General features: G+C 39.2%; 1 protein-coding gene across 1 annotated transcript in view; it reads right to left on the bottom strand.

Moving 5' to 3' along the window:
• Nucleotides 1-1,556: 1,556 nt before the first annotated feature.
• The window catches only part of LOC306754836 (disks large-associated protein 4-like), a gene marked incomplete at its 5' end in the record, with an annotated part of 23,192 nt that continues 12,544 nt past the window's right edge, over nucleotides 1,557-12,204 (bottom strand). The window contains 6 exons of the mRNA XM_079238926.1: nucleotides 1,557-4,986; nucleotides 5,298-5,450; nucleotides 5,725-5,816; nucleotides 6,777-7,204; nucleotides 8,071-8,168; nucleotides 8,272-8,696. Coding sequence (XP_079095052.1) covers nucleotides 4,762-4,986; nucleotides 5,298-5,450; nucleotides 5,725-5,816; nucleotides 6,777-7,204; nucleotides 8,071-8,168; nucleotides 8,272-8,696 — 1,421 coding nt within the window. The 3' untranslated portion in view covers nucleotides 1,557-4,761. The remainder of the gene's footprint in view (nucleotides 4,987-5,297; nucleotides 5,451-5,724; nucleotides 5,817-6,776; nucleotides 7,205-8,070; nucleotides 8,169-8,271; nucleotides 8,697-12,204) is intronic.

The raw sequence follows: 12,204 nt of genomic DNA, 5'->3' as shown, positions 1-12,204 counted from the left end.
AGGAATGTTGCTATGACATTTACCATCTAAACTTATAATACTCCATTTAAAATCCCCCTTACAGTAGCAATGTCCCTCAGCAGTGAGGTGTGACGGGACCTACTCAGCAAGACAGAAGGCCATAACTTTATAACTAATCACTGGAGATGTGAACACTGGTTTCCACTCTGGTCATGTAGACATACTACAGTATATTTATAAATTGTATATGTTGTTACTGTGATGAGTACATTCTCTGGAAGGCTGCCCTTCTATTGAGTTGGAGCAAATGACATTACTTTGTACTTGGATTTATTGTAGGTGAAAGAAAAAAAACAAAACAAAACAAACAAGATATTTGAGGATCACAACTTAGGGTTTTCTGAATACTTTTTCTCTGCCTGAAATTCATAAACAATAGAATCTAGATGTGTTTTCCAACATATATACATGGAACAAAAATATGCATTCGAAAATTTAGTGGCATTCCCCTTTAATTCTACAGCTTTTAGAATACAGAAAAAATATGCCACATAAATAATTGCAATCACGATTCTTTATTCTCTTAAAAGAAACTAGGCTCACAGTGTCTAATACACAACATTAAACAACCCTTCATTTGTAAGATATGTGCTTCTTCTGTAAAATATGTCAGTACAAGATAATCTGGAATTATGGTTTTTGCTAATTTCCTAGCTGGATCTCTGAGGGGACACATTTGTGACCAAGCAGACGTGGCCACGAGGGCAGGTGCTGAAGTAAGAATAGATTATATGATTCTGTCCATCAAGCAAAAACATTCTTAATGACCCAATTTTTTTTTTTCTCTTTTGCTTCAAAAATTTTCATGGCAACTGTGTCTCATACAATTCTGTAAAGTCTAGAAACCACTTGATCGGAAAATATTGCCTTGTCCACACAGTGGCTGAATTACACATCAGCATTATCGACCCGCTGAGATGCACCTTCTGGTCAATGTTTGTCCATTTTGTAGCCCTTTAAAAACCCAGGAAGTACTGGTAAACAAACTGAAGATCCCTGATCAGGTCTTGCTTTCAGTGCACAGGCAAAAAAAAAAAAAAAAAAAAAAAAAAAAAAAAAAAAAAAAAAGGCATCCGGTTCACAAAGTGATATGAAAAAGGAAATGACTTCCCACCATTTTTCACAGTTAGAAACTAATGCACAGTACATACCCTGAATTCCTTACACAGATTAAATCATTTTAGATCATTTGCAAGACCCATTTAAAGGATTACTGAATTTTTACTGGCAAGGATCTTTGTATATCTTCTATGCAAAAAGGCCATGCTTTTAGAGAGTACACTGCAACGTTAAAATCTACTTTTATGCTCTTGTCTGTAATATTAACTTAGCAGCTAATAACGTGTCAGTAACAAGTGCAAGCAATATATATATATATATTTGTTTTTTTTAAAAAAAAAAAAAAAAAAAGACAGCAGGAATGATGACCAGGACATGTAGCAAAGGGATGTTTAATGATTTCTTTGGACAATGAGGTGCACATGTCCATTGTTGATGTTATACAAATAAGAGAATAAGAAAATCAACAACGCATTATGTTGTGTCAGCATTCCCAGTTCAACTTCACTTCTTATGATTCAAAATGGAGAATATGTCTGGAGTGTCATACATGAAATGACCAGTAGGGGGAGAACCAGCTCAAAAGAAAAATGACTCAAATACCAACCTACACTTGGTCATGATTATCTGCTATGCCCTTCTCCCCTTTGACACCTCAAACTTTATCTTTCCATTGGAGAAAACAAAAAAAATAACATGCTCTAACCTGGCTGGATGCTCCATTCAAAGTGCATTGAGGTCAGAGACCAGGCAAAGCACATCTTGAGCGAGCTGATGCAAAAACAAGACTTTGTTGAGAGTAAACACGTTGCCAGATGTTTTAATGAAGATTAAATAAAATAATTATTTTAAATAAAAAACTTCAAATGAGATTGAAATGATAATCACCATCATCTTGGCACATGATAAAACTCCCTTGCAGCACCATGAATTATAATTACAGAAGTTAACACGTTTGTGTTGACCTCATAAGATGAACGTCAGAAAATGTGTGAAATAACATCAGAACTGGAGTATAAAATGTGTACCACAGGTTTTTTATTCTCAAAAAGAAAAACAAAAGGAAAAAAAATAGGAGGTGAGACTTCAAGCTACTAGAAAGGAGAGCCAAAGAGGCGGATGACTTTAGCAGTTACGTCTGGAGATGACTGGAAAACACCTTACAATGTTTTCCTTGGAGAGGAATGCTGAAAAGGTCTGGAGGCATATGGAGTGTTTATGCAGAAGTTCTGAGCATTCGGCCAATTCACGTAAGCTTATACAAGAAATATCTTATCTATAGTGGTTTTTACTATTCGAAGTTCAACCTGAGATTTAACATTTTATGAGCACTGCTCATAGAATAAATAAATATTCATCCTTCATGTTAAGAAAAAGAAAAGTCCTAGTAGAAATGTTGATTAAAGCCCAAATAAAGCAAATTCAGAGATTTGCATGAAAACCTGCTACAAGTTAAAACTAATAAAATTGTTGTATCTAACTGACTGTTCAGGATATTTTGGTCTTAATCTGGGGCTTCATGACAAAGTGGATTCCTGTTTCAAGGTAAAAAAAAAAATACAGACTATCCCTACTGTGGCATTATAAATTGACTCAAAACAATGCACTAGTATCAGACTCGCCAAACATGCTACCTAAATGTGCATCTGACAACTAGCTAACTATTCTGCCTTTGCCACTTCATTTAAATTGCAGAGAAATGAAGGGAAGAATATTGACTCATTGTGTGAAGAGTAAATCTTGAAAAGCAACAGATCTGGCAACACGTTTGCTCAGAGCATCAGATTTATGCTTGGTGGATTGGAGAAGAAAGGTAAAAAATTATTTCAGACTGTGGGAGTTACAGGAGCAGATGTTCACATATATGTGTAACACACTATGGATCCATTTTCTGAATCGTCAACATGTGAACGTGGAGGTGAGAGTACCATGAGAACTGAGTTTCAGGAAGTGGACGTTCAGTAAATCGGCTTGGTGCAGTCACAGTGATACAAGTTGAGCTTATTGCCAAAGTTGACCTAATTTCAGATCAAGTGGTTCCACCACTAACTGGGATCAGCAGCTAGGTTATCAATGTACCACTATGACTGCTGGATTCAGCATTCAGTCCACCTCTCACTGTACTGAAAGCTCATCTGCAGGATGGAGTTGTGACTTCATATCTGAACATATTGGCTCAGTGAAAACAAACTCTGCACCACAAAGTGGTCAATTTAATTTGTTCTGAGATCTGTCAATCAGGGCCCACAGTGAACATGCCCCCAGCATTTCAGGGCGGACAACACCAATAGTTTTCTTAGGATTATTTAAACCCATCTTAATGGTTGCTTTCATCATAAATCTGACTGGGTGTTTAATGAAACCTCTCTCTGGAGAGACAAACTGAACGAGTTCTTAATTTCTCTGCTTTTCTTGGACTTTAAAAACTAAACAACAGGTACCTACAACACTTGCTCTAATGTATTTGTATTATTGCTATGCTAACTCAATTCCTTTCTGGTAGCAAGTAGACCCCCACCCAACCACACGGTCTGGTTGAACGAGAATGCCATATGAAGTGGTGAATGTCTTGGTCCCCTGCATCACACTGGGATGCAGTGAAAGTTAGAATGATTAGGAAAAACAAAAGGAGGGCAAACTTGATCGAAGGTGAGTGGAAAGTGCAGTGATCAAGTCAACATGAATTGTAAATGGATACAATTCATACATTCCACTGTAGCTCACTGGCTAAGCAGTCGTTCCTCAAATCTTTTACCAAAAACAAAGCAACATAAGACTTAGACATGGGTATTCACAGACAGGCTGTGTTGTGGGAGTTCGTGAGAAGGAGCAGAGGAGAGAAAAGGGTGGAGTGAATGATTGCATCAAGTGCTAATATATCATGAAAGTAGATGTACTCGATCTATAAAAAACTACCTTGGTGCTGAACACTGACCTCTTTCTAACAGATAATCTGGTATACAACATTTACAAAATTAACATCACTATAGTGTGATATTTATAATATATGCTACTGCCTTCCTCTGGTTCTCCGAACTTTAAACATCCGAGTACATTACCACCAGCTTCAAATTTCTTCCACATTAAAGCGCTCACACCACACGCAAAGAGTGGCAGCCCAATACAAAGAGAACAGGAAGACTCTGTGGACAGTGAGTACACCTGCATTTGTGTCCTGAGTGTGTGTGGATGGTAGCTCAGCCAGTAACCTGCACAGCCACAATTTGCGGGTAGACTCAGCTGTGAAGGGATTTTTTTTTTTTTCTTTAAGAGAGTAAACTTCTGGGATGCCAAGATTCTTCAGCTCACAAGGTACATGACGTCCTTATGCACGATGTCCTTATCCATGATACTCACACAATTAAGACAGTCTTGAAATACTTTAGGAGATAATAATTATTATAATATCAATAATAACAATAGTATTAAACATCTGTGAAGGTTATTTCTGTCCCATGGCAGCAGGTTGACAATCTGCGTTATTTTGAATTATTTTGGTGCTTTGTGATCCCAACGTGTCTCCTGTCGTCAGCTGTGCCGCTAAGAGGGATCAACCTCTGTGCATCCGTTTTATGTTTGTTTATTTTTTTCTGTGTGTGTTTTTCACAGACCTGTGTGTTTGTGTCAATGAAAATCTGATGCGAGTCATTATTTTTCATGACGACTGGAGCTGGCTTGCTCTCAGAGGCGGGTCTGGGCCTCTGGGACGTAGATTTCGATGCTGTCAGCACTTTCCGTGGCTGAGTTCTGTCGTACTGACGCCGCCCGCTTTGCTGCCATCAACCGTTTTCTGGCTTCTTGTCGCTGCTTGTCCACAGCCGAGTCCACACTCCTGTCCTTCCCTGTTGACAGCCGAGGCTTAGACGGCCTCTTCGGCACGGACGATGGAGGCTGCTTATTCTCATCCTGAGGAAATGATGTCAAAGAGGAAGAGGAATAAGCTGTGCTTCGGCCCAGTTGAACACACCTCCAGTGGTGTGGACTGTGTCATTTATGCAATCAATAAATGTTAAAATAAACACTTTTATGTAGATTTTAGTTTGGTTATCAATCTGCATATCAATTTCTTAAATAACCAAAATCATTTTGCATATAAAAACAGGAAAATGTCATATAGTATTTCTGCTTGAAAAACCGTGGATATGCTGGTTTGACTTTCAGCTGGTTCAACAAACTGTTTTTAAAAGCATCAAAAATATCTGGAAAAGAAACATCACCTTCTTCTCTGGCTTCTCAGGAAGTTGCCAGTTGTTGGCTTTCAGCTGGTAAAGCTCATCAAACTTCATGCTGATGTCCTCTATTGAAAGTTGTAGCAGATCCCAGAACCCTGCAAGGTCCTGTGCGGTTGGCCGCGGGTTGGCATTTACGTTCTATGGAAAAGAAAATTTGGCAAATGGCTTTGAACAAATCTGATAAATGACTATAACTGATCAAACAGAGCACATTGAATATTGAGTAAAGGATTTCAGGTTTCTGCTGAGCATAATCTCTAAATACAACTTAATGAAAAGATATTTCCTTGTCTAAATGATGTTGACGTTATAAGATGAAAGCATTTAGGTTAGTTCCAATTTCAGTAGAAAAAAAAGAGTTAGTAAAAACCTGTCGAGAAATTGATAAATGAAATTGAATGAAACCACTCACCAAGTTCTCATTACAGAGCCCTCTGAACTGCTCAAACTTCTGTGAAATGAGGAGCTGAGCACTGCCTACTGCACTGCGGATCGTCCCCAACACTAAGCAAGTGGAGAACAACATGATAAATCATGCATGAATGCAATAACCCAGAGGCATCATAACATGGAAGAGGATGCAATTTATTTCTGTTATCTATTGATGAAATATCAAAATTGACCAAATATACTTGTGACATTGTAAAACTTCCTTAAAAGTGATTAACTCAATAATTTATTTCCTGCCTGATATTTGCATGCAAATGGAAATTCAAAATTCAGGCCCTTTAGAGTAGGAGGAACCATAGGTTTAAGTTTCTTTCTCATTTATATTCAAGACACTATAGAGATTGATCTGCCTAAGAGTACAAGTCATATTCCTGGAAAGAAAGAAGTAAAATGACTCCATTACCAATAAAAACAGATTACTCCCGCTCTAACGATCTGAGGAACTCTGAGTCGATGGCAGTAATTGGTTTGTTATACTTTGTCTTGCTGTCCGTACGAAAGCTGACCTACTCCCCTGTCTGTGAACTTCACTAACAAGCACATGAATTCTGCATGGCATTGCCTTGACAAGAATTCAGTAAAATGCACCACTAGCCCATCTCCTTCTGCGTTTTTATATGATCTCCATCTATGTCAGGAATCTAAATCTGTTCAGCATCTTATTAGAGCAACAGAAACAAAAACATGTTGTGTAATCAGAACACTTTAATGTATTTTGTGAAGAGACCTTGTTTATATAAATCTTTAAATGTTAACTAAGTAATGACTTCTTTGATAAGAAAGCACTGATATATATGGGCGAGTGGGAACACTAAAAACTAGTCTACGCCAGGCTGCACCCTGATTTGCATGTTGCCCAGGAAACTAAGATGGGATACATGATACGGCCAACTGCCAGGCGAATGTGCAAACGTTAAATACATTTCATGCCTTGACTGGGTCTTTTCTGGACACAAAACATGTGATGCAAGTAAATTGGCCCAAAATTTGTCAGTGAGTAACTGCATCCCTTACCCTCCTCTGACAGCTTGTTGTCTTTGGTCTCCTGCTCCATCTGTTGACACCAGCCCTCCATGCGGCCCGTTTCTGCTTGCAGCAGCTTCAGAAACCAGTTGCCGTCTCTGAGGCACGCTGGCGTACTGGCTTGAAGAGAGTCTCCCTGCTGCTCGCCGCAGGTTCCAGACTCAAGGCTCGGATCCGGTGGTGGCAGGGAGGAAGGGTCTAAAGCCGGGTCCAGGGTCTCTGTGGATATCCTGGATGAAGCTGAGGCGTTTTTAAGCGGCCGTTTTTCCATGCTTTTATCCTGTCCGTTGGTTGCAGTGACATTGGCTGTCTGACTGTTGATGCATCTGGTTGTGTTGTTTTCTGTGGGTGCGGCATCCTGCGGCTGGGGCTCAGTCTCTGTATTTTGTCTGGAGGCCATGCTGCTGTCCCGGCTGAGACTGCGGAGACATGCATAAACATCAGCTTCTAACAGACTAAAACAAATAACACAATCAAGATATGGCTTAAATATAATCTAAAGCAAAAAAAAAAGTAAATAAACGTGAGGCCATCAAGTTAACTAAAATGACAACTGAATGTACATTATAATCCGATGCAAAGATGCATTAAGAGTCAGAAAAGACCGCATCAAGGATGTAACATTTGGCGTAATAGCAACAAATCAGGGGGAAAAAAAAGTATAAAAGTGAATGAACTCTTGGCTTCAGGGATAATGAGTAGCAGAAAGAGAAGCATGCTGTCAAACAAATGGGATTAAAGGGATGTGACCGCTCCGTGCACAAGTTTAGATGGACAGATTCTCATTATGTTCAGCTCACTACAGTTAAAACAAGAGTATAAGAACATCAATTAGAACTACACTATGCTGCTACATGGACTTTTTAATGGACCTGGTCATTAACTGCAGTGCTTCTAACCAGGCATGACATGAAATAACTTTAGAGTGTATAGTTGTAATGGTAAAAGCATTGAGGAGCTACATCTCTGCCATAAATGCAAGACTTAGCAGGAGAGCCAAAAATCAATCACTTTGTTATAAGTTACACATTAACACCTGGATGCTGCACAGTGCAACCACATTCTAACATGCCAAACGCTGAACAGTTCTCACTGGAGGAGCTGGGGTTGGAAGCCTTTCTCCAGGGCCATTCAGAGTAGGTTATGCATGGATTTGATCTTTTATCCTGTTGTCTGGCTCTGAAACAAACCTGCTTAAAGCTGCTTGCTTGTCTGACCTTACTGTTCTCTTATAAAATTCTTCTAAATAAAAACAAGCACCAGGCAGCAGCGTGGCTGTACTTACGGCCTGCCGTTTTCAACTTGAACTCCTACTGATTGAAACTTTAGAGGCGTAAATAGGAGCAATGGTTCTTCTCTTGGGGCTGGAAGAAGACAATCCACCTAAAATATCCAAGAAGACAACATCAACCAGCTGTTTTAAAGTAAAGGTTAGATTACTGTCATGCTGTAGGATTATATATCAAAACAAATAGACACAACTTGCCTGAATTCCAATAGAGGACAGTTTCCTCTTGGGTACAGTTGGGGGCTGCTCTAGGGTGATACCAGTGATCACGAGGTCATTTTGAGACTGAGTGGATGTGGAAGTGGTGGTGGTAGAGACAGTGGTGATGGAAGGGAGGTCCCGAGGGGCTGGAACAGGAGGTACAGAGCCTGCAGCAGGTGAAGGGGTTGCAGCAGGGGCAGGAGGTGGAGGCTGGGTCCCCTTAGCCAGGCTGCCTGTGCGGACACTGCAGAGACTGTCAGAGGAGTTGCTGCGTCCTGACTGGCTGTTGGCCTCACTCCCACGGTCCTGGCGGTCAAGGTAAGTGTCTTGGGCCGACTCGGTGCTGCTTTGCAACGTCACTGAGATGAGGGGCTTAGAGGTGGTCCGAGGTGGGACTGGAGGAGGACCCTTTCTATTGCCGACTGCAGACAGGAGGGAGGGGAAAAAAAAAAAAAAAAAAGATTAAAACGGAAACTGAGAATGAGAGGTCTGCATTTTGTCCCTTAAGACACCAATAACGAAACAGTTGATGCAGCTGGTGGATATGAAACACCAAAATATAAAACCATTAACTCTGCTTATCTGACATACAAACCTGTACTTTGCCCTCACTATTGCCTCTATTGAGGTGAACTGAAAGCTACCTCTGTGCTCTCTGTGATGACTTTCTGCTGGTGGTTGTGTTCCCCTGACGCAAGTCTGTCTCTGGGGATCAACTTTTATATCCTACACCTTTATGGGCCTTTTGCTTTGGGGATTGTCTTCCAGCATCTCTTCCAACAACCCTTTCTGACCTGTTTCTGGAACTATGGAGCAACGCATCCTGTTGGTTTTGTGTCTACTGGTGCACATTTTATTTTAGACTAAATAGATGAAAGCGGAACATGTAAAGCAGGAAAACGAAGGCAAATAAAGATCAGACAGTCACCTGTGTCATTCATTCCTGCTCCATCATGTTAAAACAAGATTATCTGTTAATTAAAATACATTTCTACCTTTCCCTTGCTTTTTGACCTATTACTTCACACTCGCACTTATTTTCTCATGCTAAAAAACTACTGAGGTGTTTAACCAATCAATGATGTTCCACCTTGAAAACTAAACCTAGACATTTCATTAACCACATACCTTTTAGCCAGATAAAACCACCATTGAGAAACATTTGATCCCATTTTTTAAAGTGTAAATGAACTACCTTTAAAAGTTAATGGGAAAATACCTTCTGTTCTAAAATGACTTGTGTTGCTTTAAGATACATTTTTGTCCTGGATACTGAACCAAGTAATTTAGAATTGAATACTGACTAATAAGTGTCCATTCTTGTATTTTCCTACAGTTGCAATCTATGTAACATAGGGAAAAGTTAAAAAAAAGAAAAAAAAACTGTGCCATGTATATGCTAATTTAAATTTACCCACATGCATGACAGATCTCCTAAAAGAGCTGACTATGTCATTTAAAGCGAGCTACTTTGGCCCAATAATGAATATTTTGTGTTTATTCACTTTGGCAGTGGTTTCAGTCTAAATAGCAACCCAGCACCCTGTAATTCTGAGGGCACTGCACTTCCATCATCAGCCAGTGACGCAAAAACCCAGTAAAGCCCTCATTAAATCCCACCAACATACACTAACACAACAGTGGAATCCAGTCTATGCAGTTCATGTGTCGCTTATGCAGCCAGACCAGCAGTGACAATCTCGCCTCAGAAAACATGAGATTCCATGGACAAGAGAGAACTTTTACTCCAAAAGAATGAGGCACTTCTTGTAGTGCTCAAAGCACAGATGCACGACATTCCCAAAGTTAATTTGTGTGTCCTACTAAATCCCGAGTAGCAAATCATGCTTGTGTTGGATTTGTTGTGTCTACAAGGCTCCTCTGTGTCACATCAACACACAGAGATTTAGTCAAACATTTAAAATATTTATGATATATCTAGCAATGAGAAAGGACTCATACTCTGCTCAAGAGCAGTACATTTAGTAAGAAACATGAGGTTAATGCCGTTAAAAACAGACATTTACTCAAAGTGAAGTTGGCAGGCAACACATTATTTCACGCCGTATGTGAAGAACACTTTAGCTATCATTTTCCAACTGGACAACATCTACACAGTTACACACAATGCTACACAATGTTCCTTACAGATTTCATTACCAACTTACGTGTGAGGACAGCAAAACATGGATGCCTTTGTCAAAGCGCAGCTTACAATGAAGTAAGAAGTATCATCTAAAAGTCCCTTTTTAAAAAGGTCCATTTGCTTTCTTTTCCTTCAAAAACCAGCGCTGTCAACACCACTGTGGTCATGTAATAACTGATTGGCATCACTTATGAAACCTATGCAGTCTGCTCCAGCTTCAGCAGTAGATCTGACTGAGAGCTATCAGATGACCGTTAATGGGTCTTCCCCACCAGACTAATACCTTAATGTACATGATTGACTACTTTCTGTACTTTCAATGTAATGTACTGTTGCTGCTGCTATTAGTATTCATCTTTATTAAAGCAGTTTAACAAAAACTGAACTACATTTTGGGCCAGACAGTTTCCTGCTCTGGTTTGGGATTTAAGTCTTCTTAATTACTGCTGAGCTCATTCAGAAAAGATTGTGACCTATTCCTGTTTTTTAATGAAAGACAATGTGGTTCGACTGTAACTTTCCTGGAATACCAAGTTTAACATGCACAAAAGCAAAGCTTACATCAACACGGTTTATTGTTGATAAGACCTTGTTAAAAAGTCTATGCATGAGCCAAGTATGATAAAATAAGTGTCAGGAAAGTGCACAAGATGAGCCAGTAATCAGGAGTCATCCACAGAAGAGGAGTCTAAGACGTCAACACTGCAGGTCTTAGTGGTCAGTTCTGATTTTTAAATGGGATGCCTTTTTTCTTTGTTAGCATATGAATCAGTTTCTAGGTTGTTGCGCAACCACAACGCAACCCCCCCCCCAAAAAAAAACCAACTTATAATATCTGTCCATTACTTACATTCACTGTCCCCTCTGGCATAAAACTGAGGTCTGCGTCACATCAATGACGTAAAAGTCGGATGAAATAAATTGGATATGAATCTGATTTAGGACCCCATGTGAAAATGGCCTGGATTGGATTAGAAAATTATGGCAAAAAAATGGATTTTTGCCATTCAGAATGTAATAAAAAAAAGATTAGGTATGGGTCACATATGAGCAAATCATTAGACTTGAGTCAGTTTTGCCTGCAGTGTGAACAGTCTTAAACATTTTGGGTTTGAGTGAAAATATTTGCTGAATACAACCTCTTGTACATCACTAAGTATACACAGCATCACAATCCAAATTTGAGCTATTCAAATTTAAGAGGAAATTCAGTATCAATGTTTCTCCCTTCATGTTGTCACAGTAACATGCCTGTCCTCTGGGAAGAATAGGTTTACTTGGCAGGCAAACTGTAGCCTTCAGAAGAGCTAATACACAATAGCAAAGGCTTTAATCTGCTCGTTTTAGAAACAGTACTTGCTTAATAAAAAAAAAAAAAAACCTGTTGAAACATGCTACTTTTGGTAAATATGGCTTAAGAAAGACAAACATGTCCTGACATGGAGTGTAATAAGTTGATACAGAATAATACAACTACAGCAATAAAGAGCTGACAGTACAGATATGAAAAGATAAATTGCTTACACAAGACACACCAAAACAGTTGACAAAAGCAAAGACAAAATATTGTACTTTGAAAATAAATATCTATATTCTATACAGCGATGAATTTCTGTTTAATCACAGTAGCTATTACTTGTTAAATAAACATACTATGAACTTGTCAGAAACAAAAAAAAAAACAATTTGCCACAAGAGTAGCCTTTAAAACTGACACAAAATTCCAATAATGTGGTAAAATCTTCACCCCTCTGGAGATTTTGCTTATGCATTCTTTTGTGCAG

This window comes from Telmatherina bonti (genome assembly GCF_933228915.1).
Source record: "Telmatherina bonti genome assembly, chromosome: 4".
In the NCBI taxonomy this organism is placed as follows: domain Eukaryota; kingdom Metazoa; phylum Chordata; class Actinopteri; order Atheriniformes; family Telmatherinidae; genus Telmatherina; species Telmatherina bonti.
This window is presented reverse-complemented; position numbering and strand designations above follow the sequence as displayed.